Raw genomic sequence first — 27505 nt, forward strand, 5'->3', positions numbered from 1 at the left:
AAACCTTGGCTTTACTATGTGTAAACTCATTGTACAATGTGTCAAAACGGGTAGTGAGAGCGCCTTATCCATAATGTTAGTTTTGTGGATCAGAGAGTAAAGGGTTTCAACTGCCTGTCACAGCCACCAACATAGCTCAGTTGGTCAAGTGCCTACCACACAGCATGGAGATGTGACCTCATATCTCCAGCACCCATGTGAAGAAGCGGGTGTGGCACACTAGTGCTTACCTGTAACCCTGGTTTAGGAGGAGGGAAGTGGGGGAGGGGAGCAGAGGCAGCAGATTCTCCAACAATTTTGGCCCGTGAGCTTGAGATCAATGAGAGGCCCTATGTTAAAGGGTAAGGGGGACGGGGGAGCAATTGAAGGGGACACCAGCCATTCAGTTCAGGCTTCCACATGCCTAAGTGCCCACACGAGAATGTGTACACACACATGTGTGCATGCACACAAATCACACAAGTAGTATGCTAAGCGACCCTATGCAGTATTCACAAGAAGAGTGGGAGGTTACGGGTTGTAGGGATGTTCTGCAGTTAGGGGGTTGGGGCCCGGAAGTTTAACTCGCACTGTCTATCAGAAGCACGCCAAGAGATTTCAGGCTGACCTCACCCTGGCCCTGTGTTATGGCAAGGTTTGGTCAAGAAAGAAACCAAGCCTGTTTTTGTCTATATGTCCCCAGATTTGTGTTGGACAACCTCAGTTTGGGTTGGCTGGTTGCTTCATATGAAACATGGAAGCTGGCCCCTTTCCCTGTGTGTGGCTATGTCTTCCTGGCCAAGGGCCATTAGTCCTGGGAGCCATTAGGTCATGTGTTTTTACATTACAGAAGTGGGTTTTATAGCCCGACGCTAGGGCCCTTTCAATAAAGCAGGTCACTGTCTGCAAAGGAGGAGCAATGTGCTGTGCTTTTCCATGTAGACCCAGCTGTCATCCTGGCCCTGAGAACCACACTCCTGTAACTGCCTGCCCCAGCTCTTCCCCAAAAGGAGCTGCCAGGCAGGAAGAGGGCATGGCACTCCCAAGCTTTCCTGAGCTTTCAGTCCCAAGACTTAAGAGACTGCTGGCCTTTCATCTGTGCAGATTTTCAGGTTCTTTCCTGAGCTTACAGAAGGGGTCTGATGATTTGTAGAACCAGCTCGGGTTCCCAGAGGCCGAGCACCTGCAGACAGCTGTTCTGTTCTCACTGGGGGTCTGTGAGCCAAGGAGGGGCTGTTCCACCCATAGCACAAGGGATCCATGCAGGAAAAATTATGGAGGATAGAGCTGTTATGAGGTGGGCCTCTAGCAGTAGGAACTATGGACAGGAAGCAGGTAGAATGGATGGAGGAAGGAAGGTCAGGAGACAGCAGCATGGGGCTCCAAGCCTAAACCAAGGAAGAGGTATGGGGCAGTGGGTCAGGGAAGAGAACACATAGCCAGGATGGTGCCTCTGGGAACCCTTGGAGGAGCTGGTGTGTGTGTGTGTGTGTGTGTGTGTGTGTGTGTGTGTGTGTGTGTGTGTTAGGAACCATATTCATACAGAGGACTGGGGTGCTTATTGAGGACGAAGTGGAAGTCCTGTGGCTGCATCATAGTAAGAGGGGGATTAAAATGGAAGGGTCCTGGCTACACCCCTGGGCATATCACCTAAGTGGGAAATAGTGGTTCTGGGGAGAGGAGCTATTGCCTGCCCAAAAGGAGCTGGCAAGGTCTGATGGTCTTTGATGGAAAGCAGTGGGCTGGCTCACCAAATGGTACAGCATGTCAGATGCTGGCCCCAGGAACAGTCAGCTGTTATCTGAGTAGCTGAGGGGAAGGGAAGGGCTTCCAGAGCTTGACTCTGGGTGTGGCCAGCCTGGTATCTGTAGTCAGGTGGACAGCATCAGGGGTGGAAGATTCTGGCTTGCATCATGGTGTTTGCCAGACTCTAGGTTTCTGCCCCCTTTCCAGTTTCTCATCACAACCCCACCCTTAATACCACCAAGCAGAACCATGTTATAGTCAGCCAGCTCTTGCCAACCCTAGGAGAAGTTGGCACTTGCTTCAAGTAGAGGAAGCCAGTTGGCATCACCTGCCCCTCACGACTCCATGAACTGTCCCTGTGTATGAACAGGCATGGGTGTCACATTCCCCTGGAGCTACCCAAAGGGGCACATCTGGGGATTGGAGAGAAGCCCCGTGGCACCCCATCAATATCATGATAAGAGAACACTTCTGTCCCAAAGGGCCCAAGAGTCATGACTCTCGGCTTCCCCAGGACACCATCACCAGGCCTTTATAAAGGTGGCATTCACCACCCCGCTTCTGCCACGGATAAGCCTAGATCTGTGCGCTCATCTGCCACCTTCCCCACTGTGTGGCCCCCAGCAGATGTCCAGAAATGTGCACTTTGAAAAATAACTTTGCATGTCATGTATGCAGAGCAATTGACCCATGTGTTAGTGATTAGAACAATTGTGAGCAACACCCCCCCCCCGACAGGCCAGTGGTTCCAAAGTACAGACCAATTAGCAGGCTGCAATGCAGAGACTTCCAGGGCTGTTGGATATGTGTGATCTAGGAGGTGAGGCTGACATCCACTGCAGACTGTGCTGTACTATTCAGCACAGCAGACCCCAGAGCACCCAATGTGTTCAAGCTAAAAGTCAGAGCTTAAAACCCTGCTGTGCCCCGGGCAGTGATGGTGGTACACTCCTTTAATCCCAGCACTCGGGAGGCAGGGCAGGTGGACCTCTGAGTTTGAGGCTAACCTGGTCTACAGAGTGAGTTCCGGGATGAACTGGGCTACACAGGTGGAGGACGCAGCTCAGGGGGCAATGTTTGCCTAGCGTGACCAGACTGCGGATTTCATCCCTACAGCACAGTATAAATTAGGCATAGCGGCGTAGGCCTATAATCCTGGTGTTCAGGACACAGAGGCAAGAAGATCAAAGTCATCCTTGGCTATAGCAAGTTTAGAGCCAGCATGGGCTTTGTAGGTCCAGGCCATCCTGGGCTTCCCGAAAGATCCTACCCAAAAGAATTGCAAGGGGTAGCTGAGGCTGGCCGTAGAAGGGAGGGAGGAAAGGCATGCGTGGAATGTTCCAGAAGATCTCACTGTTTAGCCTCCACCCTCAGTGTGCAGTTTGATCTCTGTTCTCCACACAGACATTGCACACTTACTGTGTGCTACCAGAAAGGTCCCAGCTCACACACAGTAGGCCTCCACACATACTCATCTCCCTGCCTCCTGCTGTCACCTTCACTGAGCAACCTCCATGACTGGTGTGGCTAAAGGGCCTATCACACACGCTTAGAGGGACCAGAGGCTCAGGAGCTGGAAGCCCAGGAGCTCTTAGGCAAATAGGCTAGCTTTGAAGGTCGCTGAGTATAGACTCCAAATGCATATAGGAGGCACCAGAGATACTGCCTGGGCCTTGGCTAGACTAGACTTCAGTTCAGTGGATAATTCTTGGGAAACTTCCAAACAAAACAAAGCCTAATCCTATCTGCATTTGTGACTGCTAAAAAAACTTTTTTAAAAAGGATCTGTGTATATTAGCACTCTGCAGAAAAGATACTCTGTGTATGTATAAAACAGGGTTGGAATCAGACTCAAAGTACTTTAGAAGCAAGTTTATAACCAGTGCCACTGTCTAGTGGCATTTGAGACCAGGGCCTTTCTGGTTGGTGGTGAGAAGTCTGGCCCATGCAAGCCCATGGATTTTCTAAGCTCGCCTGCAGCTCCGGGCTTAAGGTTGGAAGCCCCCTAAAGAGGTCCCCCCAGCAGGCCACATGACTCACAAGTACCCTCTGCTTGCAGGTTCCATGCAGGTGATGAACAAGACAAGACGTATCATGGAGCAGGGCGGGGCACACTTCATCAATGCCTTCGTGACAACACCTATGTGCTGTCCCTCTCGCTCCTCCATCCTCACCGGCAAGTACGTCCACAATCACAACACCTACACCAACAACGAGAACTGTTCCTCACCCTCCTGGCAAGCACAGCATGAGAGCCGCACCTTTGCCGTGTACCTCAACAGCACTGGCTACCGGACAGGTGAGGACCGGGGCGGGAGACGCTGTCGGGGCCTGCTCAAGGGACAGTGGCCTCTTGTGCTCACAACGAGCTCTGGGTGTGGTGTTCACTCTGCACTGGTCCCCAAGATAAGTCTGGGTCATGCACAGAAGAGGTTTCGTTTTCCATTGACATTTCGAGCTTATACACACGTAGTAGGTGTGTCTGAAGTGGGTTCAGAAAACAGCCTTTTCAAAGAAACTAGAGTTTTGAAAAAATGGAGAGTCCAAAGAGATTGTGAGTTCTCTGACAGGGAGGTCACAAGATACCCCTGTGTGAGTTTGAGGTTTCTGTTTTTAAAACTGTTTTATTGACTGAGACCATTTGCGTGAGAGACGTTTCCAGAATATTGAGGTTGGAGTTAGAGAGAGACAGACAGACATGGGGAACTCACCAGTCCACTGTGGGAGTAACCAAGATGACAAAGAGGTTGCCATGGTGAGAGACCTTTGACTGCACTGTGGTGCGGGTCAGGATGTCCTTGTTGCCTACTTAACAGAGGTACTGTGGCGAGTTCGAAAGGCCGCTCACTAGACTGACATCTGAGGTCAAGCTGTAATCCCAAACCAACCACTTCGCCCTTGCCAAATCCTTGAGACTCAACTTATTGAACTTGCTTGAGTTTAAAAGAAAAAAAAATCCCCACCTTGGCAAGCAGCCTGGAGTTGTGAAACCAGATGATACGGGCTCAGATGTTGCAAGTCCGGGGACTTGCCCTTCTTTAGTGACGCTGCATTGTTCTGAGTGGGAGTAAGGAAGGGCCAGGCACCTCCTGTAGCTGACCTGCAGTTATCCATCAGGGTTGGGCCTTTTCAGATGCCCAGTGGGAGTGGGTGGAACTGTTTACTCGATACATGCTCCTCCCACCACCAGAGTCCTCCCCAGAGTTTAACTATAAAAACCAGCTCCTCCAAATGGGCAAGTAGTCACGGGTGTGGAGGTGCAGACCTCGATGGCTCGGGGTCCCCACAGAAAGCACGTCTCTGTGGGCCGGGGCTTTAGATGGTTTGAGAGGGCTGGTCTTTGCTGAGATCAGGATAGGCATGGACATAGTAGGACAGTGGCTCCTATTGGAGGGTGCAGCTGCTTTTCAGGGCTAGAAATGATACCCACAGCAGCTCAAAGTCATTTGAACTTTTAAAAGCAGAATCTCTTAATTTTGAGAAAATCCATCTTTAAAAAACAAATGCTGTGGGCCAAAGATGTGTCTGTGGACAGGCCTGGCTCAAGTCCTCTGAACAGCTCTGGCTGGGTTGTATATATGAAAACAGATGAATAGTAAGGCCCCCAAAAGTGTTCATCTGCCCAATCACCTGGAAGGCAGAAATACCACACCTCTCACAAAGACTTCTGGGATGCACATGAAATGAGAAGTTTGCGTGGCATACTGAAAACAGAAACCGAGGCCACAAGAACTCAGAGATATGGGGACAGTCAGTCAAACAGAAGGGGAAATTACTAATTACACTAGGGGATTTATGATGGAGTGAAAATTTGTATCAGAGTCTCACTGGAAACAGAGAGAAAGGAATGACCATCAAAGTAGGTGTGCCATCCAGCAGCTGGGGAGGCTGATGCAGGTGTGTCATCCAGCTGCTGGGGAGGCTGATGCAGGTGTGCCATCCAGCAGCTGGGAGGCTGATGCAGGTGTGCCATCCAGCAGCTGGGGAGGCTGATGCAGGTGTGTCATCCAGCAGCTGGGGAGACTGATGCAGGTGTGCCATCCAGCAGCTGGGAAGGCTGATGCAGGTGTGTCATCCAGCAACTGGGGAGGCTGATGCAGGTGTGCCATCCAGCAGCTGGGGAGGCTGATGCAGGTGTGTCATTCAGCTGCTGGGGAGACTGATGTAAGAGGATCACAAGTTCAAAGTTGCTGGGGCTAAGCAGTGACACCACTCCTCAAAATGAAATATACAGCGTGGACTGGGGATGCAGCTCAGTGGTGTAGCATATGTTCATTTTTTATGGTACACATGTAAGGCCCCAAGGACAAAGTCAGTAGTCGTAGCCTGGTTGTCAATCAAACCCTATATCCATGTGGGCATCTAGGGAAGGTAACTGAGTTGGGTTTAAATCTGGCTGAGGGAGTGAGAGTATCTGCTGCATATGGCTCTCATCTAATTCTGTTGCTGCCTCCGTAACCTTAATCCAAGAGCTGGTCCACAGGTCAGGTTCTTGTTTCTCCTTACTTCCCATTGGTGAGAAACAAGATATGTGAGCGGTGAGCACTTGTGGCTTACAAAGGAGCCTGGGAAATGTAGTCTTAACTCTGGGTAGGTCTTTGTGCCACTGAAAACATATCCTGACTGGGGAAATTCTCAGTTCCAGCCACAGTTATTAACTATGTGTGTTAGCGATGCCCTTGAATCCAGAAGGTCGGCTGAGCTTAGGAAGACAGATGCTAAAATTCACAGTGCATAAGAACAAGACACACCCTCTCTGGGGGAGCACAGTTCTTGCACACAGCAGGTAAGAGCACTGGCTGTTCTTCTAGGGACAGAGGTTTGTCTCCCAGCACCCACATGGCAGCTCACAACCATCTGTAACTCCAGTTCCAGGGCATCTAATGCCTTCTTATAACCTCCACAAGCACCATGCACATTAATGGTACACATTCATGTATGCAAGCAGAACTCTCCGGTCTATGTAATATGATTAATTCACATTAATATAAAGAAAAAATACAAAGCACATTTTGAAAAGAACTTATTTTCTGAGACAGCACCTGTTGCAGTAAAAATAAAAAGGAATCTGCTGCTACCATTCCCACGGTCTCACTCCGCAGGAGCCCCTTCAGTGAGGAGCCGGGCACCCAGTCCCACACGGTCCTCTACAGCCCAGTAAAATCATGACTCAACAGTCAATAACTTATCAAACAGGCTTATATATTAAATTCTCAATCCACCATACACCCAAACAATAAATTCCCTGCCAATTAATAAAGATATAAACCTCCCACCTAGACAAGATAAAACCAATCTAATTCACCTTGATCTGAACCGTCTTCCTCTGCCGCCTCCATCTTGAATTTTCTTCTTTCTCCTTCCCTTCTGCCTTACCAAAACTCTGTCCCCGCCCCACTCTCTACTGTCCAATCATATATCGCCTTGACATCAACTTACAGAGCCTGCATAGCCTCCCCCAAATTGTTGCGTTTCTAGGACTGATCTAGAAGTTCTGAACCATCTGCCTCCACCTCCCAAATGCTGAGGTAACGGGTGAGCCTCTATGCCTGGTTTATCTGGTGCTAGATGTGGAACCCAGGACTTTCTGCATGCCCAGAGCGCACTCTAGCAACCGAGCCCCCGCCCCAGCTCTGTAATGACGTTTTAGCTCTAACTGCAGCCGGTAAATGTTTGAAGCACATAAACTATGCAGTCCTTGTTGGGAAAACTGTAATTTGTGCCACAAATATAAGATGGTGTGACACAATGTCCCCTCCTGTTGTCCTCTTCCCTTTACAGGGATATGAAGATGGGAGGGGGGAAGCAGTCTTTCTAGGGATCCCTCTAGCCCCCACTGACAGTTGAGTCACCCCCGGGCTGTGAGTGTTACCTTGCGGTCCTGCTGGACAGACATGCTTCACTGAGCCCAGACACCGGCTTATTGTCTGTCCCAGGCCCGTTTCTTCTGATGCCACTTCAGTTAATTTCGAATTCTGCCTCTCTTAAAAGATCAGCAGGCGCACTGGTCACCTTACACTGCGTCTGCCCTGCTGGTGTCTGCGAGGAACACGCAAGAGTAAAGGCCGAGTTTCCGTAGAACCACTAGTTAGTGGAAGTTTCTGGCTATGGCTCCTGTGGAATCAGACACTGGCGCATCTCACGACTGGGTTGGGGGGGGGGGGGAGTCCTCTGAGCACCTACAACCTAGACATTGTTTTTACATGTACCTGCCTCGCTTGACTCAGGTGAGCCACCAGCAGCCCTGGCTGTGCTGACAGACATAATAAGTGCATATGTGTTCCCAGATCCCTGACAAGAAAGACACAGTGAGTGGTGGGGGAGGTGGAGAGACCGCAGCGCCAGTCTCAGATGTCCAGACCCCCCTCCACCATCCAGTCCACAAGCCCAGTCCACCAGCTGCTTTGTTCCCACCCTAATCCCTAAGATCTGCCCTTCCCCATCCCCCACACAGCCAACAGTACCATCCTATCAGAACCCCTGCTGCTCCACTGTACAGGCCTCACCCACTAGAGATGGCGACCTGCCCCCAAAGCTACCACAGGGTCCCCAGGAGCGGTCCCTCTTGTCCACCTTCTCTTGGCCTTTTCCATTTCTGTTTGCCACTCCACCCACAGGGATTCCTTCCTGTGGACCTTACACTTGCCTCAGGGCCTCTGCTCTACCCTTCCTCTAAAGCAGTGGTCATGACCCCTCCGGGAGGGGTCACTGAAGATCAGCGTTAAACACGGATATTTATATTACGATTCATAACAGAGTAGAATTACAGTTATGAGGTAGTAGTGAAGATGATGTCATGGTTGGGGGCTCACCACAGCGTGAAGAGCTGTATTAAAGGGTCACAGCATTAGGGACACTGAGAATGGCCGCTCTACAGAATCTTCGAAAGTCACACATAGCTTGTGCATGTTTTTTTCGGTCTGTGTTCCTGTGTTCTCTCCTCAAGGGACCCTCTGTGAACACCCCAGTACCCCATCTCCTTACTCATCTTCCCCCTCAGAGCCTGAAGCCACCCAGCAGGGATCTGTCTGTTTATCCTACGGTCCCTGTGTTGTGACTCCCTCCCTGGTCTGTGCTCCCTGCCCTGATTCCTGCTCCCTTTAACTCTTGTTCTGGCCCTTTCTCCCACATGGCTTGTTGACCGGCTTCTAAACTGCCAAGTTCCTCCCACGTCTCTTGGGCCCATGACAGCCTGGCCCACAGTAGGTGCTTGGATGGGTTCACTTGGCAGCCCACCCTATCACTTCCTCTCCCAGTATGGGCCACTTCTTCTTTATCTCTCTGCTTACACAGAGATGGCCTAGATGCTTCTCTGGACCCTGGTGCAGCTGTCCCCACCTTCACAATGGCAGCCTTCTCTGCCCTTGGCCTTCCTCCTGCTAGTCTGCCGGCTTTCTTCCCTCTGCACACAGGGATACACTTGAGTGTGCACACACAGCGCCCTTCTTCCTCAGCCCACCTGCACCTCCCCTGCCCTCCTGCACATGACCTTTATGTCCTGTGACTGCGGAGTCCCCATCTGCCCCCTGGAGGACTAACCTCTCCGCATGGGGGTCTGTCTGGGCCTTGCCTGGGTTGTGCAGCCCACTGAAGGTCAAGCTTCTCCTGCCACATCTGGCTCAATGTCCTTTAGCTGAACCAAGCATAGTGACACATACCCAAAATCTCAGCCCATAAAAGGGGGTGGCAGGATGGTCAGCTGCTGAAGCTCATTCCCCTCATCATGTAGAAGGTCTAGCCTCGGCTACATGAGACCATCTACCACTGTGGCGCTCAACCTTCCAAACACATGAGACATTTCAATACAGTTGCTCATGTTGTGGTGACCCCCAACCATGAAATTACTTTGTTGCTATTTCATAACTGTAATTTGGCTACTGTTAGGGATTGACATGTAAATCTTTTTTTGGAGACAAGGGGCTTGGCAAAGGGGGTCTCAACCCACAGTCTGAGAACCTCTGATCTAAAACAAAACTGGCTGGGTGGTTAAGGGCAATTAACACTCTTGCAAAAAACCTGGATTTAGTCCCCAGCCCCCACCCGGTGGCTCAAAACTCCCTGTGTCTCCAGCTTCAGAGAATCCAGTGCCCTCTCTGGCCTCTGTGTGTACCAGGCATCCATGCTGTGCTCATGTGTGCATGTAGATCACACACACGCACATAAAATTAATCCAAATTCTCTTAAGCCCCAAGTCTCTGGCCCTTTCTTCAGCACCTTTAAAATTTACAGAAGTGAGGCCCCTGGGCCCTAGCTCTCTAGCATAACCTGTGATTTTGAGCTGAGACATGAGATCATGAGACTCAGTTTCCCCTCCTATACAGCAGTATTTTTGACAAAGGTAAGTTGCCATCTGCATTACCCCCAAGGATGGTGTGACCAGGCCCTACAAATTTAGGAGGTGAAAGCCCCTGGGAGGGAGAGGAAGCATGAGGGGCTGGGAGACTGTTCTATCAGTAAAGCTCTTGCCTTCGATGAATGAGGAGTTTCTTCCCTGGGACCCATACAAAAGGCCAGCCTTGGCAGCCTGTGCCTCTCATGAGCCCTGGAAAGACAGAGACAAGAGGACCCTTGGGGATCACTAGCCGGCAAGCCTAGCCAACTGGGGAGCCTCGGGTTTAGTGAGAGATGGATTGAATACTAAGGGAGAGCCAAGCAGAATGTCTCAGCAAGTAAAGATGCTTGCCACCAAGCCTGATGGGATGACCTGAGTTAGGTCCTCAGAACCAACTCCTGCAGGCCGGGGCACACATGCACAAATACACACACTCCACAAATACACACACCTATAAATAAATGTTTAAAAAAAAAAAAAAGAGTTGCCAAATGTTACAGGGGAAAAGGCTCCACACTCACATGTGCAAGCATGCTTACATATGTGCACACATATATACACATGCACACACCACACACGAAGAGGGAAAAAATAAAGTAATTGCAGGTGTGTGTCCTCGGTCCCCAGTTTAAGGGATGGGGAGTGGGGATGTCTCCAGGTGTCCATCTGAGCCCTGACTGTCCCTCAGCCTCTCTCGGTCACTCACAGGTTCCCCAGCACTGTAGAGACCCAGAGCCACAACCCAGGATCTTAAAGCAAGAGATGCTTCTCCTCTGACTTCCCAAATCAGCTATCCCCACGGACTTCTGTCCCAGCCTCCTCAGGGCTCCGTGTCCCAGGCCCCCCACTCTCTGCCTCCGTCTCCTCATGGCTCTCAGTTATCTCTGTCAATACTGACAGCACTGTCCTGTATGCAGTTCGCCCCTGACCCACCGTAAGCTTCTCTTAACTTGACCGTAGAAGCCAGGGTTCGGATAAGGTCACTGCAGGTACCAGGGATCAGAGTGAGTATCTGGAGAGTCACAAAATGGCTCACGTGTTCACCCCCACCCCCACCCCCGCTGGTCACTGTCTTCCCTTGCAGAGCCACCTCAGGCCTGACTTCAGTAGACGTGGGACAGAAGAAAGGCTTCAGTGCCCAAAGCCTACTACCTCTACTGTTTGTTTGATGTTTGAAACAAGGTCTTCTTACATAACCAGGCTGCCCTTGAACTTACCTCCCCAGTGCTGGGACCATAGCTGTGTGCCTCCATGCCTGCCCACTGGGTTTCAACTCTGCAAACAGGAGGCTAACTCACACCAAGCACGAGGGAGGGAGGGGATGTTAGGCTCCACCTAATTGCAAGCCTTTTCCTCGAGGAAGCACAGCGCCCCCTATGGGTCACATCCATGAACGCAGTGATACAGGATGCTTCCTGAAGCATGTGGTGGATTCTCTTCAGTGCACATGGCTCCTACACTTCCCACCAAGCCATTCATCCGTGTGGATTATTTTATGCCTATTGTTCTGAGTATCGAATCTGAGTCTATTTTCTATATAAATAAGGAAGAGGGTTTGTGTGTGTGTGTGTGTGTGTGTGTGTGTGTGTGTGGGGGATTTTTTGTTGTTGGTGGTAGTGGTGGGTTGGTTGGTTTTGGGCTTTTGGCAGAGTTATAATATGCTCAATTTCCCGGCATTCAATCTGACAGGAAAGATGTTATAATTGAATGCAAAACTTTTCCAAGAGAGTTCTTATTTCTGAAAATCCTGTCCCTGAAGGCAGCGGCAACCAGTATTTGAATTGCAAATACCACGCACCCACCAGCCTGCGCTGGGAACCAGCGGCCTCCCAGGGAATCTGTCTCCTTGCTGGCACCTGACTGCCACCCCATGTCTCCTTGACGGATGTGCTGGAGACATTTCCGGTTGAAGCCTCCCTTTGTTATAAATCTCCCAGCTTTTGTTTTCCTTGAAGGTTGCCGTTCTAGTGTTCTTTCCACTTTGGGAGGAGACTAGCATAGGAAATTTTCTTTCAACTGTGAATTCTTTTGGGAGGAAATTTGGGACGCTGACCTGTGGTTGATGGGTTGATGGGTCCTCTGATCTTGCTGTGGATTTTCTGCCCCTCCTCTACCCCACCTGTCTGTACAAGTCTGCACAAGAGAGGACAGAGGGCTGGGAAGGCAGCTGAGTGGGGAAAGCCAACAAGACCAGGCCAGATCCCCAGTGCCCTATGAAAGGCAAGATACATGAGTCCATCTGTAACCCATTCCGAAGTAGAAGATAAACTCCCGGAAGCAAGCCAGAAGAGCTGCTGAGGTCTGGGTTTGTGAGAGACCCTACCTCAGTATGTAAGGTGGAGTGTAATCAGGAAGACACCTGACATCAACCTATTAACACACACACATACCACACAGGAATGCACACAAATAAACCCCACACCACACACACATACCACATGTATCATAACACATACACACTACACCACACACCACACAAGAATGCACACACACAACAATACACATACACACACACATACACACACACACTACACCACTCACACATCCCACACCACAGAGGAATGCACACACATATCCTATACATAGCACAGGGCACACACACACACACACACACACACACACACACCACAGGTATACATACACATCTTAAAAGGAAAGGGCTGGCAATATTGCTCAGTTGGGAGAGCACTTGCCTAGCACGCAGAGAGTCCTGGATTTAATCCCCATTGCTGTATAAAAGTGGGGGGGGGGGCACACCTATAGTCCAAACACTCAGAAAACTGAGGCAGGTTTGAGAGTTCAAGGCCAGTTTATCCTGATAGTAACTCAACAGGCCATAGAGCCCCTCCCTGATGCTAGCCTCCCAGATAAAGAGGTTTTCAGAAATGAATGGACTGTTACTTGCTACAGCTGCCTGAGTCTGGCAGGGGAGACTGAAGCCTGCATTCAGTTAGAAACTCAAGCGACCCCTCCTCCAGGTCCCTTGCACCCACTGCCCAGCCTTGGCCTGATGCCCTGGGGTCATCCACAACCCAAGCTCTCTCCATAGCAACTATCCCATTAGGGACAAGCAGGTAGAAAAAAGGAGCCTAGAAAGGGATGGGCTCAGCCCGGCCCTTCTCTCCCCTGGTGATTAGCCAACCATCCCTGCTCCCCAAAGAGGACAACAGAGGGTGCCTAAAAAGCCACACTCCAATGGAAACTCTTCCCTGGCTGTTCTGAACACCTCAGATAAGCCCACTGCTCCTCTGGTGGCCTCACCTGTTCACGTCTCCTGCTTCTCGCTCTTCTACTCACGAGCAGGCTGCCCGGCCAGTCATTCCTACCCTGGGACCTTAGTGCTTGCTTCTGAATAAAACACACTTCACCCACTCCCCTGCTGGTGAGAACTTTCCAGATCCATCCCCACTCCTGGGCCGACTCACCTTCTGGTTGGTATTTGTTAACACACACGTGAGGCCATTATCTAAAATGGCTCCTATAGGAAGCAGAGGAAGGGGGGAGGTGTGCTTCCTTCATCAGAAATCACACACACTCCATAAGCCACTTGAAGTCGTGGAAGAAGATGCCCAGAGTCACAGAGGAAGCCAGTTACATCTATGTGTCTTATAACATGTGTTTGTGTCCAGGCTCCATCACTGATGGTGGGCAGGTCTGGTACCAGGAGTGATGTTTCAAATATCCATGGTGACTGTCCTGGAACAGTTGGATGTTCCTAGTTTCACGGGTGTCTTAATCCAGGTCCTGTCATTGGAGTGTGTAGCCTTCCCTGAGGATAATAGGGAAAGCTAGTTAGAGGTCAAAATAAACACACGTGAATTCTTCCGCCCGAGCTCACAGACTGTCTGAATTCTGGCTCCAAATAGCAGATTAGGAAACTTCCTAGAGCTGGAGAGATGGCTCCGTGTAGTTACAGGGACAAGAGAGAGTTCAGGTCCCAGGACCAAGGTCAGGCCTGTAAGTCAGCTCCAGAGGATCTGACCATCACAACACTACATTCATGTACATATGCATGCATACACACATATGTATACACATACATACATATATATACATACAAATATCTGTATACACAAATACACATACACACGTAATATATACATACATATATATACAGACACATACATACAGGCATATATACATAACACATATACATGCATACATTCATATATGCATTCACAAATACATATATACACATATTTATATACTTATATATACACACACATATACAAATACCTGTATACACAAATACATATGCATATACATAAAGCATACATACATATACACAGACACACACATACATACATATTTACACAAATACATACATATACATACAAATAAAATCATCCTTTTTTTTTTTAATCTTGAAAGAAAAGAACCCCTCCCTTGTTTGCAGTGGCACATGTGAATAATCGCTTCAGAGGCTAAGAGAGTATTTCAATATGGGGTCAGCCTAGGTCACAGCCTGGTAGCTGTCAGGTCTCTTACCCCTCTGCTGCCCATAGATACCCCACAGGTTTGAGGGCTTGCTCACGGGGCTGTCATCCAGACACAGGATGCAGAAGAAATGGAACACAGGAGCCTTTTCCTGCATCCTCAGCTTATACTCGAGTTCAGTCACCGAGGTAAAAGCAGAAACAAAAATTGTAAATTGCTGACAATACCATGAAGAAGCTAAGTCATTTAAGAGAGGCCACTGGGAGTGTGACCTAGCACACTTCTGGCAAAGCTGAAGAATTGTCCCAAAGCATGTCCAGTAGAGAAGGTCTTCCCAGGAGAAATGCCAGGGCAAAGGACCTGGGGCAGGACGGGGCATTGTCAGGCTGAGGGAAGAGCTGGGGAACAAGTCCAGTAACCAGTAGGAGACTGCTACACAGGGTCAGTGGGCTGACTCGGACTCCGGGTTTTGTTCAAGTGTGCCACGGAGCTGGTGATGGGTTTTGCAAAGTGTGGCGCTAAGAAAGTGTCTTATGGAGGAAGGACCGAAAGTCAGAGGGAGGAAGCACTGGAGGTCAGAGGGAGGAGGCAGGAGGGTTAAGGAGGAAACTCCAGCCACCCCCAGACAGAGAAGCTAATGGGGATGACAAGGAGGGTCCTAACCTGGACCTGTGCTGTAGACGGGGCTGCCAGGCTGTGGAGCTAGCTTGGGGCCTGCCAACGAGCTTCAAGGTGTGGCTGGCCCTTCTGACCACAGTGCTGGGTGAGGATCAGGCTGAGGGTGGATGGGAGGCCATACTGAAACACCTGCTGAGCATCAAGTTCGTCAGTTTGTAGGGCAATAAGTGCACGAGACCAGCGAGTCCGTGAAACCAGCAAAACATGCATAGAGGCAGCGACAGCTGGAGTGAGAAGCTGCAGTGTGGGGTGACGGCCTGTTCACGCGGAGTCCTTTCGTGTGAAGCCGAGCAGTCTGGTTTTGGCAGGCTGGACTTTCCGTGTTCCGCCTCGTTTGTCAATGACCTTCCCGGTTCCCCGGGGAATGTTGTTTATTGTCATTGGCTGGGCCCTCCATCACCAGTGTCTGCTGATAGATAGATGTGCGTCTCTGGGCAGGCAGCCTGACAGTTCCTCCCTTGTCCCTGGAGTCTCTGGGCCAAGACCAGTCACATCTGGTTTCAGACAAATGTTTTCAGTTCTTCAAGACAAGTGCTCTCTCTCTCTCTCTCTCTCTCTCTCTCTCTCTCTCTCTCTCTCTCTCTCACTCTGTCACACACACACACACACACACACACACACACACGCATCAGAAGGCACAGTCACCAAGGCAGACTGGAGGGCTCTTGCCTGAGGCTAGCTGGGCCTGCATGCTCTGAGTGAAAACTAGGCCCTTCAGCCTCTCGGGCCCCACCAGTCCAGGCTGTAGACCAGCGTGAGTTTTGGGCGATGCGTTGGGAGTCCCCCTCATCTCTGCCTAACAGCACCAGGGACGCATGGCCACGTGTGACAGACAAAACTTCATCAGTGTCCCCAGGAAGGTAGAGCCATGCCTACTGATGCCAATCTGCTCCCTCCACCACGTGGGCTCTGGAGATTGAACTCAGGCTATCGGGGTTGGCAACAGATGTCTTTGCCCACTGAGCCATCCTTCCAGTCCATAGCAAGCCTTTGGAATAAGGTGCCTGCCCTTGTGCAGCATGGCCAGCCCATGGAGCCTGAACACCTCAGTCACATCAACCCTGTCAGCCGCTGTCTCATCACATACCCAGTCTTGGCAGGTGCTGGGCTGGGGCCACAGTGTGCAGACAGGTTTGTGCCCTCTGGACCTGTGTCCTTGGTGGAGAAACATACAGGAAAGCGGGTGCCTTGGTGGGGTGGTCTCCGAGAGGCTGTGGGAAGAAGTGACCCCTGGGTGCAGAGGCAGAGGGGGAAGGCAGGGGCGTCTTGCATCAGGTGTTTAAGATGCTAGCGGTCGGAACCCTGTGAGCCAAGCACAAGCCACTGGTCTTGATTCAGAGGATCCTCTGGCTATTTGTGGATGATTGATTCTATGTGGAGACAAGAGGTGGGGATGAAGTACGAGGTGGGGTGGGGGTAAAGTGAGTATGTGTTCTATGTGTGTGTGTGTGTGTGTGTGTGTGTGTGTGTGTGTGTATGTCTCCCACACTCCCTCCTTCCCTCTGAAAGTTTCTGTATGCATTTGAGACAATCATTCTACCAATGAGTTAAACCCCTAGTCCCTAAACTTCTCTCTTTTTGGACTTTCTTGCCCAGTGGGCTGACACAGGCTCAGGAGAGCCACCACAGGGCTCTGGGGACTTGGGTACAGCTCCTAAACAATTGGTTTCCTGATCGCTTCTTAGGACAGAACCCCCTTTTCCACTTTTAAAATCTCTGACCTCACAGTGTGAACCACAGGTGGAGTGTGACTTGCCAGGCTCCTTGAGACACGGCAGGACACATTGGCTGACAATAGAAACCCTGAGGGCTGAGGCACCCGAGTTGAGGCCTATGGCTCTTTCAGGGCTACAAGAAAGGAGGCAAAGAAAGAGAAAACTGTGGATGTGGGAGTGAATTGGCTTCACAGTATGGGAGGGACCCTGCCCACGAAAATAAGTATTTAATGAAATGTCAACCTCACACAGTGTGATTCAGCAGGTCTGCTCCAGAACACTTTGACTCCTTGGTGGTTTATTTATCAGTTTTGTTGAATGTTCAGTGTGGGTGGAGGTGGTGTAGGGTGAGCCTGTGCCAAAACTGCTGTTGTCCTTGAAACAGCCCTGTTGACAGCTCTACCCAGATGGCCAGGGACCAGGGAGGGAAGAACAGTCTGTGTGCTGCAGGCTGAGCTAGCCCTCCAGACAGGCCTGCAGGCTGAGCTAGCCCTCCAGACAGGTCTGCAAGCTGAGCTAGCCCTCCAGGCAGGCCTGCAGGCTGAGCTAGCCCTCCACACAGGTCTGCAGGCTGAGCTAGCCCTCCACACAGGTCTGCAGGCTGAGCTAGCCCTCCAGGCAGGCCTGCAGGCTGAGCTAGCCCTCCAGACAGGCCTGCAGGCTGAGCTAGCCCTCCACACAGGTCTGCAGGCTGAGCTAGCCCTCCAGGCAGGTCTGCAGCAGACCACAGGCTGTGTCTGTCACCATCTCAGCTTCTGTGGGTGCCTGGCCTCTTGCACAGCAGTAAACCCTAGTATTTAGTCATCACTGCCAAAGGGAACAGAGGGGTAATGCTCTCTGTCTGGTGTTCTGCAAGGAGCTAGCAGGTCCAAGGTGTGCATGTGCTCACTCTGCAGGCTTGCTCTTATCCATTCTGTCCCATGCTTTCTGCACCACATGGTAAAAAGGAAACATGCATCCACACACACATACATGTGTGCATCCATGCATACACTCTCACACACATACATGAATGCATACACACACATACTTAAGTGCATGCATACTCCACACACAGCACGTTTGTCCTGAGATTCCCGTTTGTGTCCTCCATTGCCCTCATACCCACAGCAATGCCTCCTAGGCTCTCCAGTTCCAGGCTTCCAGCCAGCTCATCTCTGTCCCCGATCACTGCAAGACACAGCTTTTTCAGACCACAAATACACAGTTATGAGGCAATTTGAGTTTGTTTCAGAGCTAGGAGAGATAACAGAAGGGCTTGGGCCTCCTGTCAGGCGGCGAATGGCTCCCCAGCAGCCCTTAATGCAGACAAGTGGAGCGAGAGAGCCAGAAGGGGAGGCGCTTGCCACACGAGCTGCCTGCTCCAAATGTTAAGCAATGGACAGGTCAGAGGGACGGACTTGGGGGCCAATCCCTGACAGAGGAAGGTTTCCCCGCATCTGGCAGCAGTTACCAGGTGCTAACAGGCAATACGCCATTAGGACGAGGCACAAATGTTTATTATGACGGTATTGAAACTTCAGGAACGTGTATCATGGTTTTAAGCTATGCACATGAACAGTCAAACAGCCAGCCTCCGTCTCTACGAGTTCCACCTCCAAATCAAACCACCAAGGATCCAAAGTGTTCAGAACCAAGCACGTACGTGCCGGGTGCATCTAGATTAGTTTTCTTGTCATGATATTCCAGACTAGAGAACGTAACAACCATCCATGTAGCGTTATGTCGAACTGGACATAACCTGGAGACCGGCTCAAGTGTCTTAGACTCTGCGTGTGGGTCTGTGGTCTGGAAAAACCGTGTCTTGTGGTGATCGGGGATTGGAACGGGTTTCTGCTATCCACAGGGCCCTGGAATCACCCACACACCCAAGGAGCCACTGTTAACAGGCACCTAGAGAGGAACACGATTATCTCCATTATAGACAGAGAGGCTGAGGTATCAAGAGATCTAAAGAGCCAAGCACAGCATCTCAGACCTGTAATCCCAGCACTCGGGAGGCTGAGGCAGGAGGATCAAGTGTTCTAAGTCAACCTGGGCTACATAGCAAGACCCTATTTCAGAAAGTAAAGAAAGAATAAAAGATCTGCCAAGGGCACACAGCTGCGTGAGTTCCTGTAACTCGGGGATTTGGGAGGTAATGGATTTGAAGTTATGGGTTTTTTAGACATTTTTATGTAGACACACATGAACATGTGTAGGGGTCAGAGGACAACTTTCAGGAGTCTCTCCTGTCTCCGACCACATGGATCCCAGGGATTGAACTCAGCTGTCAGACTTGCCAGCAAGTGCTTTTACCCACTGGGCTGTCTTACCTGGCCTGTTTGGAGTTTTTAGGGCTTTACCGGGGATTGTCACTTCCTTTGGGACGAGGCCTACAGTTTGCACACCTCCACAGACCCTACCATCCGTAAGCTGTCGCTGGGTTCCCTATGTCACGTATGCTCGTCAGTTTTGGCTCTGTCACCAAGCTCTCCCTGGTGACTCTCTACTTTATTTAAAAAAAAAAAAAAAAAAAAAAAAAGATGTGACTGCTCTGTCATTGGATGCCTGAGGCAACGCCGCTGCCCACCCTGCGGTCCACTCAGGAACTGAATGGCTTGTGTAGCAATGTGTCACCTGCAGACCGTGCAGGAAGGGACTCGTTTGACCCTTGATCCTGATGGCCACACAGTTTGCCCTTTACACAATCAGTTTATGCCTTGAGGTGGCAGGCGGAGGGCATTTGTGAATAAACTATGGTGGTGGTGTTTATGCACCTTCTCCAGAGCCGAGAACTGCAGGCCGCAGTCAGACAGCGTGCACGTCCCTTCCACGCCGTAAGTGTAGGGCCTGGACCTGGCTCACAGGACCAGCTTGTTGCCTACCCTTTCCGGGGATATCAGTCCAACCCTGCTTCCTGGGGACAGGCGTCAGCTTTCACATTGTCTCTGGACTTTCCTGACCTGCCATAGCTGCCAAACTGTTCTCCCCAGCACCAGCCCCCAGCCCCCTTCTTCATGGGCTATCTCAGCCACCGTCACTCTGAGAGTACAAGTTTTCCAGCCATGATCAGGCTGTGTGTCTCGTCTTGGCTCTCACTCCAGCCTGCGCGCTCTCTCTCTCTCTCTCTCTCTCTCTCTCTCTCTCTCTTGGCTACAACTCCCAGCCCCCGGCCCACGCTAATCTGTTTCTCCCACCTCTACTGGTGCCGAAATAACCATTTTAAAAACTGCCCTCGGGAATCTAATCAGATGAGAGCAAAATCTAATTTGGCACTAAAAGCCTCTGACTGAAGCCCTGATTTCTGGAGCTTTGTGGAGCCTGGATAATAATGTCTTTCTGGGTTTCATAAGGGTCCAGGAAAACTGGGGGGAAAAGCAGGCGAGAGAACTCTGATATCCCTGGTACCGAGGAGGAATGGGCAGGGAAGATCACTGCTCCCTGAACCAGCTGGCCTGGCCAAGCGCTTAGAGTTGTCAACATTTGGAGCACACCCGCACAAAGATCTTGGCCTCAGTCTTTGGGGATCCCCAGCTGGGAGCCCAGAAGAGCTGGGAAGGAACCCAGTGTCACTGTGGGGGTTCAGCCAGTTTTCTCTGGCACTCTTATCTGCACAGTGAGGAGCTAAATTATACTTCCTGAGCAAGTTGTGGTCCTGGGTTCCATTTAGGGCATGGCAAAGGCTGTGAATACATCCCTTCAAGCCTGTCCCCAGCAGCTAGCCAGGCTGCCTGTTCCCATGGTTATACAACCTTCTAAAACAGCGCCACCTACTGGGGGTCAAGTTCAAACATCTGAATCTATAGGGACACATTTTAGACTCAAATCCTAACACCACCCCAGGGAGTGTGACCAACCAACACTGTGAGTGTCTGATAAAGGCTGTTGAGTGGTGTGGTAGACATTCATGCCCTGGGGCTGTTAATACACATCAGCAATTGCATATGCTGTCGCTGTGGTTTTTATTGACAACCGGCTCTGTTTTCTTATTTGTGCTTCAGTGGTGAAAGGGAAACTTTTCCATCCCCGTACATATATACTTTTTACATTTTAATTATATTTTTAATTGTAATATATTTTAAAATTTTATTTACATATATATGTAAATGTGAGGACATGCTGTGTGTAATTGCCCACCATGGCCATAAGAGGGCGCCAGATCTCCTGGATCAGTAGTTACCTGCAATTGTGAGCCACCCAGCTTGGGTGCTGAGAACCAAACCCGGGTCCTCTGGATAAGCAGCATGTTCTCACTATCTAGCATCTTTCCACCACCCCACCCCCATCTTTCCCAGTATTCCAGGGCCGGGGGGGGGTGTCCTATTTACTTTCTTCCTGGTTGAAGTTCTGAGCCAGAACAAAAAGGTAACAGTGCCAGGAGCCAAACTGGATCTGAGAAACCACTGTGGAAAGGCCTGGGTTCTTCCTGACGGCATTTGGGCTTCCTGGTCATGTTCCAAGCTCCAGGTAAAGTTTACACACACACACACACACACACACACACAGCTGAAGGTCTCAACTGAAAGGGCTCAGCACATCCTCTGGACCCACAGGAGTTCAGCCCCCTCCTGCCTTCCCCTGTAAACAATTCCTTCTGTATCTCTGTCTCTTATCTTGAGTGTGACCTCAGTGTCCACTGGTTACTACACGGTCACAGGGCACAGTTCCGATCAGTGTGTTCCACCCTCCTACCACAGACAGTCAAGGTCCCGTGCTGACCTTGGTCTTGGTGGAGTGACTCAGGACCTCAGTGTCCCTTTCTGGCAGTAGAGGGCTGGGGTATGACCTCTGTAAGAATAGTCTGTTCATTCATCCCCTGGGGAGAAGCTCTGGGTCTCCCCTCCTGATTAAGTGTGGATTGCTGTGGTTTGTTAATGACAGCATCAGTGTTGACCAATGACACGGAAATCCAGCCGCGCCACCAAGGCCACTGGTAGGAGCTCTATGTTTCTACAAGAAATAGAGCAGCACCGTGCTGTTAAAAAGCCCCCAGGCCCCTCCCACCTCATCTCTTCCCTGCACACAGCACCCACCAGGACTGTGGATTTCTTCTGCCCAGCTTTTGAATTTCTTTAAATTAGATCGTTTAAAAATATCTCTGGAATGGACATCTTAAGATTTATTTAGAGTTTACAGACCATTGCCCAGAGTTGACGGTAGGAACCAAACTTGGGTTCTGCGTAAGAACAGTATTTGTGCTCTAATCTCTGCCCCATCTCTAGCTCTGTAGAGAGTCTTACAGAATGTATCTCTAGCGGGTCTATGTCTCATACTATTAACGTGCACCCACACTCTTAAATGTAGCACAAGCCTGTGTCGTTCGTTTTATTATATAAATATATTCCATTTCACCCACACGTCTTCCCGAGAATGAACTTGCTTCTGTTTGCTTCCTGTGTGCACCACTGCCAGGTCGCCCTCTGTGCCTTTTGATGAGCAACTGCATGCTCTTCTTTGGAGTAAATACTCATGTTTCAAACTGCTAATTGGAGACCATGTTCAAGTTTGACAGAGAATGCCAAAGGAATTCCAAAGTAATGGGCCAGTTGACACACCCCAGCTATTTTCAAGAACCTCAGTTACCCCTGCCCCCATCCCAAAAACTTTTGGGGTGCTGTCAGTTTATCTGGGACTGGGGAATACAAACTCCAGAGCCATAAGCCTGAACAAGGGGTGTCTGAGTCACTGTCCTATTGCTGTGACAAGATACCGTGACCAAGGCAACTCTTACAAAAGAAAGCATCTAACTGGGGCTGGCTTACAGTTTTGGAGGTTCAGTTCATTATCAACATGGTGGGGAACGTGGCAGCGTGCAGGCAGACATGGTGCTGGAGAAGGAGCTGAGAGTTACATCTTAATCCTTAGGTAGCAGGTATAGATGAGACCTGGCCTGGCATGGGCTTTTGAAACCTCAAAGCCCACTTCCAGCAGCAACACCTCCTCTGACTGACAGGGGCACACCTTCTAATCTTCCCAAACAGTTTGCCAACTGGGAACTAAGCAGGCAAACATAGTAACCTATGGTGGCCACTCTCACCCAAACCGCTGCTTTTAAAAACATTTTAAAAGGTTTAAAAAGCTCTCTTCTCACTGAAGAGACAACCCGTCCGCTCCCACTGTGCTCATGGGTCAGGAACCAGAACCCAGGACTCTATCATCCGTCATAACCACTGACTTGTTTGTTCATTTTTTTAGGACAGGCTGTAGCCCTGGATGTCCTAGAACTAGCTCATGTAGTCCGGGCTGGCCTTGAACTCAGACAATCCCCTGCCTCTGCCTCCTGAGTGCTGGCATGTATCACCAGCGCCCGGCTTGCTATCTTAATTTCAAAGGACATATTATCTACTGTAAATTATTTCAGTATTTCTATAGCCGTATTTCAAGTCCCTTCTTTCTTCCCTGTAGACCTACTGTACATTTTTAACCCGTGCATGCAGACGTCTGTGAGGAGGGGCCCTGGGCTCCCCCCTCTTGCCAAAGGGCAGAGGAGTGTGTTGGTCCCTGGCTGTGAACACTCAAGTTAGTCAGCATCACTGAGGGATGCCCAGGCCAAGCCTGGCTGTCCCTCACTCACCTCTGACCCCTGATCTCTTCCAGCTTTCTTCGGAAAATACCTCAACGAGTACAACGGCTCGTACGTGCCGCCCGGCTGGAAGGAATGGGTCGGACTCCTTAAAAACTCCCGCTTTTATAACTACACACTCTGCCGGAATGGGGTGAAGGAGAAACACGGATCCGACTACTCCACGGTAAGCTGTGCACCCCACCCCCACCGCCGCCCGAGCCAAGGCCAGGGGGACCCTGCTCTTAGCTCACCCTGGCCTTGGAGAGGACGCTTGCCCCTAATTAGATGTGTGTGTGGTCCAGAGCATCCTGCAGAACCACTTCTCAGGTTTTTCCATCTCTCTAGTGCTAGAGTTAACTCAGATGCCACCTCCCGAAAGAGGTCCCCCTCACTGCTCCAGCTAAATGATGTCCCCAGGCCCAGTTTCTGGAGTCTGAACTCCCAACATTCAGCAGTGACACAGAACAACTTAATTTCTTTATGCTTTCGTTTCTAAGAAGGGATTGTTACTGTGGCCATTCTCAGCAGACCATAAGCTGTTGTCTTTATTCTTTTCTGTCTGGTTCGGAACAAGGACCAATTGCAGCCCCTCCCACCATGCTCTAGACTCTCCTACTCTATTTTCCTCCTCCAGGCCTCATGTCTCCTTTCTTTTCTGTTGCTATGGTACCCTGACAAAAGCAATGACCGTATGCCACCGCTGTTTGGCTCCCCTCTCCATCTGTTCAGGCCAGGATCCCAGCCAAGGGAATGGTGCCACCCACGGTGGGCAAGTTTTCCCACCTCATTTAAAGCAATGAGGATAATCCCCTCCACAGAGGTGACAATGAACACTGACTGTCATGGCAGCCGTGTGCTGTGCTTGCTTCTCTGCTGTCTGTCCTGCCCTCACCTCCTTAAGGGCAGTGACCAAACCATAGTCATACCTCTGTCCCTGTTGCTTAGCACTGTGTGTGGCACCTAGGGAGCACTCAGTGTAAATCTCCCAGTCCTCACTATCCTCCCATCTCTCCCACCCCAGGATTACCTCACGGATCTCATCACCAATGACAGTGTGAACTTCTTCCGAGCATCCAAGAAGATGTACCCGCACAGACCTGTGCTCATGGTCATCAGCCACGCAGCTCCCCACGGCCCCGAGGACTCAGCACCCCAGTACTCGCGCCTCTTCCCCAATGCATCCCAACACATGTAAGCCTCACACTCAACGTGGCAGAGTCACCTCCACTGGGGATGGGAGGGTCAAGGCTTAGGGACAATGGGATATTAGTAATATAGTTGAGGATCCAAAAGCTACTATGCCAGGAGGTCAACACAGGAGGGTCAAGAGTGCAAGGCCAGCCTCAGCTATGTAGACAGTTGAGGCTAGCCTGGGCTACAAGAGACCCTGTCTCAAAAAACCAATAGACATCAAGAGCAGTGGAAGGGGAAGCTACCCGGAGAGATGGCTCAGTCGGTAAGGCACACAAAGATCCCTGGAGTCCGCTGTTTATCAGTTGTGGCTCCAGGACACAGACCAGCCAGCCTGGCCCTAGCCCATAAGCAGGTGCTTCCTGGTTGGGATCTGTGTCTTCACACTCTGAGGATCCACACGTCAGCCAATGAGCCTATGTTCATATCCTGTATTTAAACCGGTTCTTCCCGGTACTCCTGAGAGGTGGGGCTTAGGAAAGACTGAATTTGTTCCCAGTTTGAGGGACCAGCCCATGATGGCTGGGAGGGTATGGTGGCCGGAGCAGGAGGCAGCTGGTCATATGGCATCTGCGGTCAGGCCACAGAGATAAACGCTGGTACTTTTATCAGTCCAGGACCCCAGTCTATAGGATGGTATTCCCCACATTCCGGCAGGTTCCTACCCCTTCGGTCAGATCTCTCTGGAAAAACCCTCACAGTTCCTACATGTCTGTAAGTCCAGCCCAGGTGCCAACAAACACCATCACAGGGTCCACAGCCCCGCCAGCTGGTCGCGGCCATCCTTAGGTCTTCAGGGTGAACCTGGTGTATCGGTTCTCTGTTGCCACATAGCAAATGACCCCCAGGTTTGGCACCGTTAAAGAGCAAGCAAACATCAGCTCATAACCCTGTGCTAGGAGCCTGGGGTTCAGGGTGAGCTGAGGTCCTTACCCCGATCTTAGTTCTTGCTGTGTGGGCCTCTCCTTACTGCGCTACAGAAAGGGAAAGAGGCAAAGATGGAAGCCACTACCCCTTCTACCTACAGAGGAGCATGTAAACCAAGAAGAGGGTCATTAGGATCACCTCTGATGCTGTCTCACTTAGTGTCGCCATCTTAAAGATGAGAAAACATAGAGGTCACCCAGCTGTGACGCCACAGAACCCACCTCACCACCCAGGCCCCAAGTCCTGCACCCAATTAGCTAGTACAACTTTCTGGAAAGTATTCTGGCTTTTCTCTGCCTTAGACTTCCTCGGGCTTAGCAGTGACACTCAGCAGCCCTTGCGTCGACATTCTAGGGTTAGCAAGGACAGGATAATTGGGACTCCGCCTTAATATCCAGGGTGTTTAATTTTCATTATGGTCAGAATGCGCCACCCTCCCCCAGCCCAGATCTAATTATTTTCTGACCGTGAGCCGCACTTGGAGAGATTACAGGGTATGTTAGCCTTATGATCCCCGGGCTTCAGGGAGGAGCTGACAGGAGATAATGAACCCCATTTGGGGGGCAGCAGGCTACCCTTACCCTGAGAACCCCATGCAGCCTCTGTACAAACAGCGCCTGTCTGCCCAGCCCCCTCACCTGCTACCCTCTCCCCCCTCCCGCTGTGACCCTCCACCCTCTTTCCCATGGAGGGGGGCCAGCAGTGCTACCAGAGGGGTGTGCTATTTGACACTGCCTGCTTCTGCGCCGTCCCTTTGAAGTGAAATCACAGACTCTGACAATGACTAGCAAGGGACTTGCTTGCCCAGACTCTGCAGGCCACCATGGCTCTGAGAGGCTCTATCCCTGGAAGACAGCGACTCTGAACAGTTCTGCAGGAGGGTAACTATGACGAGGAGAAGTGAAGGGGGCAGAGGTCTGCACGGATGGTGGTGTGCAGTGTGCAGGGCTCTTCACGCATGCATCTCCCACCCTCTCCACGCCAGCCTTATCCCTGCTCCCGGAACAGACTTCCCGTGCTGTGACAAGCATTCCTGAGCCACGCCACCAGCCCTGCTCACTTCCCTCAGTCCTCCCAGGACCCTCCTCCCCACCACCATGCCACACACATGCAGACATGCATTCAGACGCTGAAATATAGACACATAGAAAGATGGGACACACAGTACACACAGGCACACAATCATACATGTTCAGACACATACATGGACACGTCCAGATACATGTATGTTACATAGTATGTTACAGTAAATCTATAGGCACACCGTATACATGCAGACACACACAACGGGCACAAAAGAACTCACACAGAGACAAACACAGGTAAACACAGACACACACCAGCAGAACAACCACGTGCAAACATTCAAATATGCGGAGGCACATGAAAGCACCAAGATACAGAATCACACATGACTAAGTGTGCAGGTACGAAAGCTCCCAGAGCTGCACAGATACGTACACATACACCTGCCAGCCCTCACCACATCTTCCCGTTCGAGACATCCGGGAGCAAGCCCTCCCAAGATGTGTGATGGCGTCACGGGCTGCTATGAAGGAAGTCACCTCTGGGCATCACCTTGTGTGAGGATACAGGGTGGCCAACTGAAGGCTCTTTAGGGACATGCAGACATTCTTCAGATGTCTGAGGAGCCTAGCCTGGGCCAGGTGACTAGCTGGCTGGCCCAGGTCCTGAGTTAGGACCTAGCTCTCTAGCTTCTGGTTCCTTAGTCTCCCAGAGTAAAAGGCTGGTGGGAGTCACTCGCCGGTTCTCATGGCTACCTGAGCCACCCTCCACGCAAGGGCTCCCAGATAGAACTCCTAGGGAATTCAGGGGTAGCCATTGCATCCTGGAGTCTAAGCTGGGTCACGGGGAGAGACTTTCTCATAGTCCACCACCTGGGCAGCCCCAGCAGCCCCTTCTAGCTCCCTGAGACAAGGAGGCTTGTTCCCA

At 50.8% G+C, this 27505-nt stretch overlaps 1 protein-coding gene across 3 annotated transcripts in view; it reads left to right on the forward strand.

Moving 5' to 3' along the window:
* SULF2 (sulfatase 2) overlaps window positions 1–27505 on the forward strand; it is a 76574-nt gene that overhangs the window by 34140 nt on the left and 14929 nt on the right. For all 3 annotated transcript variants that reach the window (XM_080925291.1, XM_080925290.1, XM_080925292.1), the window contains exons 3-5: window positions 3785–4024; window positions 23467–23618; window positions 24456–24625. In XM_080925291.1, the coding sequence (XP_080781417.1) occupies window positions 3785–4024; window positions 23467–23618; window positions 24456–24625 (562 nt within the window). The remainder of the gene's footprint in view (window positions 1–3784; window positions 4025–23466; window positions 23619–24455; window positions 24626–27505) is intronic.

The sequence above is a fragment of the Micromys minutus genome (genome assembly GCF_963924665.1).
Source record: "Micromys minutus genome assembly, chromosome: 11".
Classification (NCBI taxonomy): domain Eukaryota; kingdom Metazoa; phylum Chordata; class Mammalia; order Rodentia; family Muridae; genus Micromys; species Micromys minutus.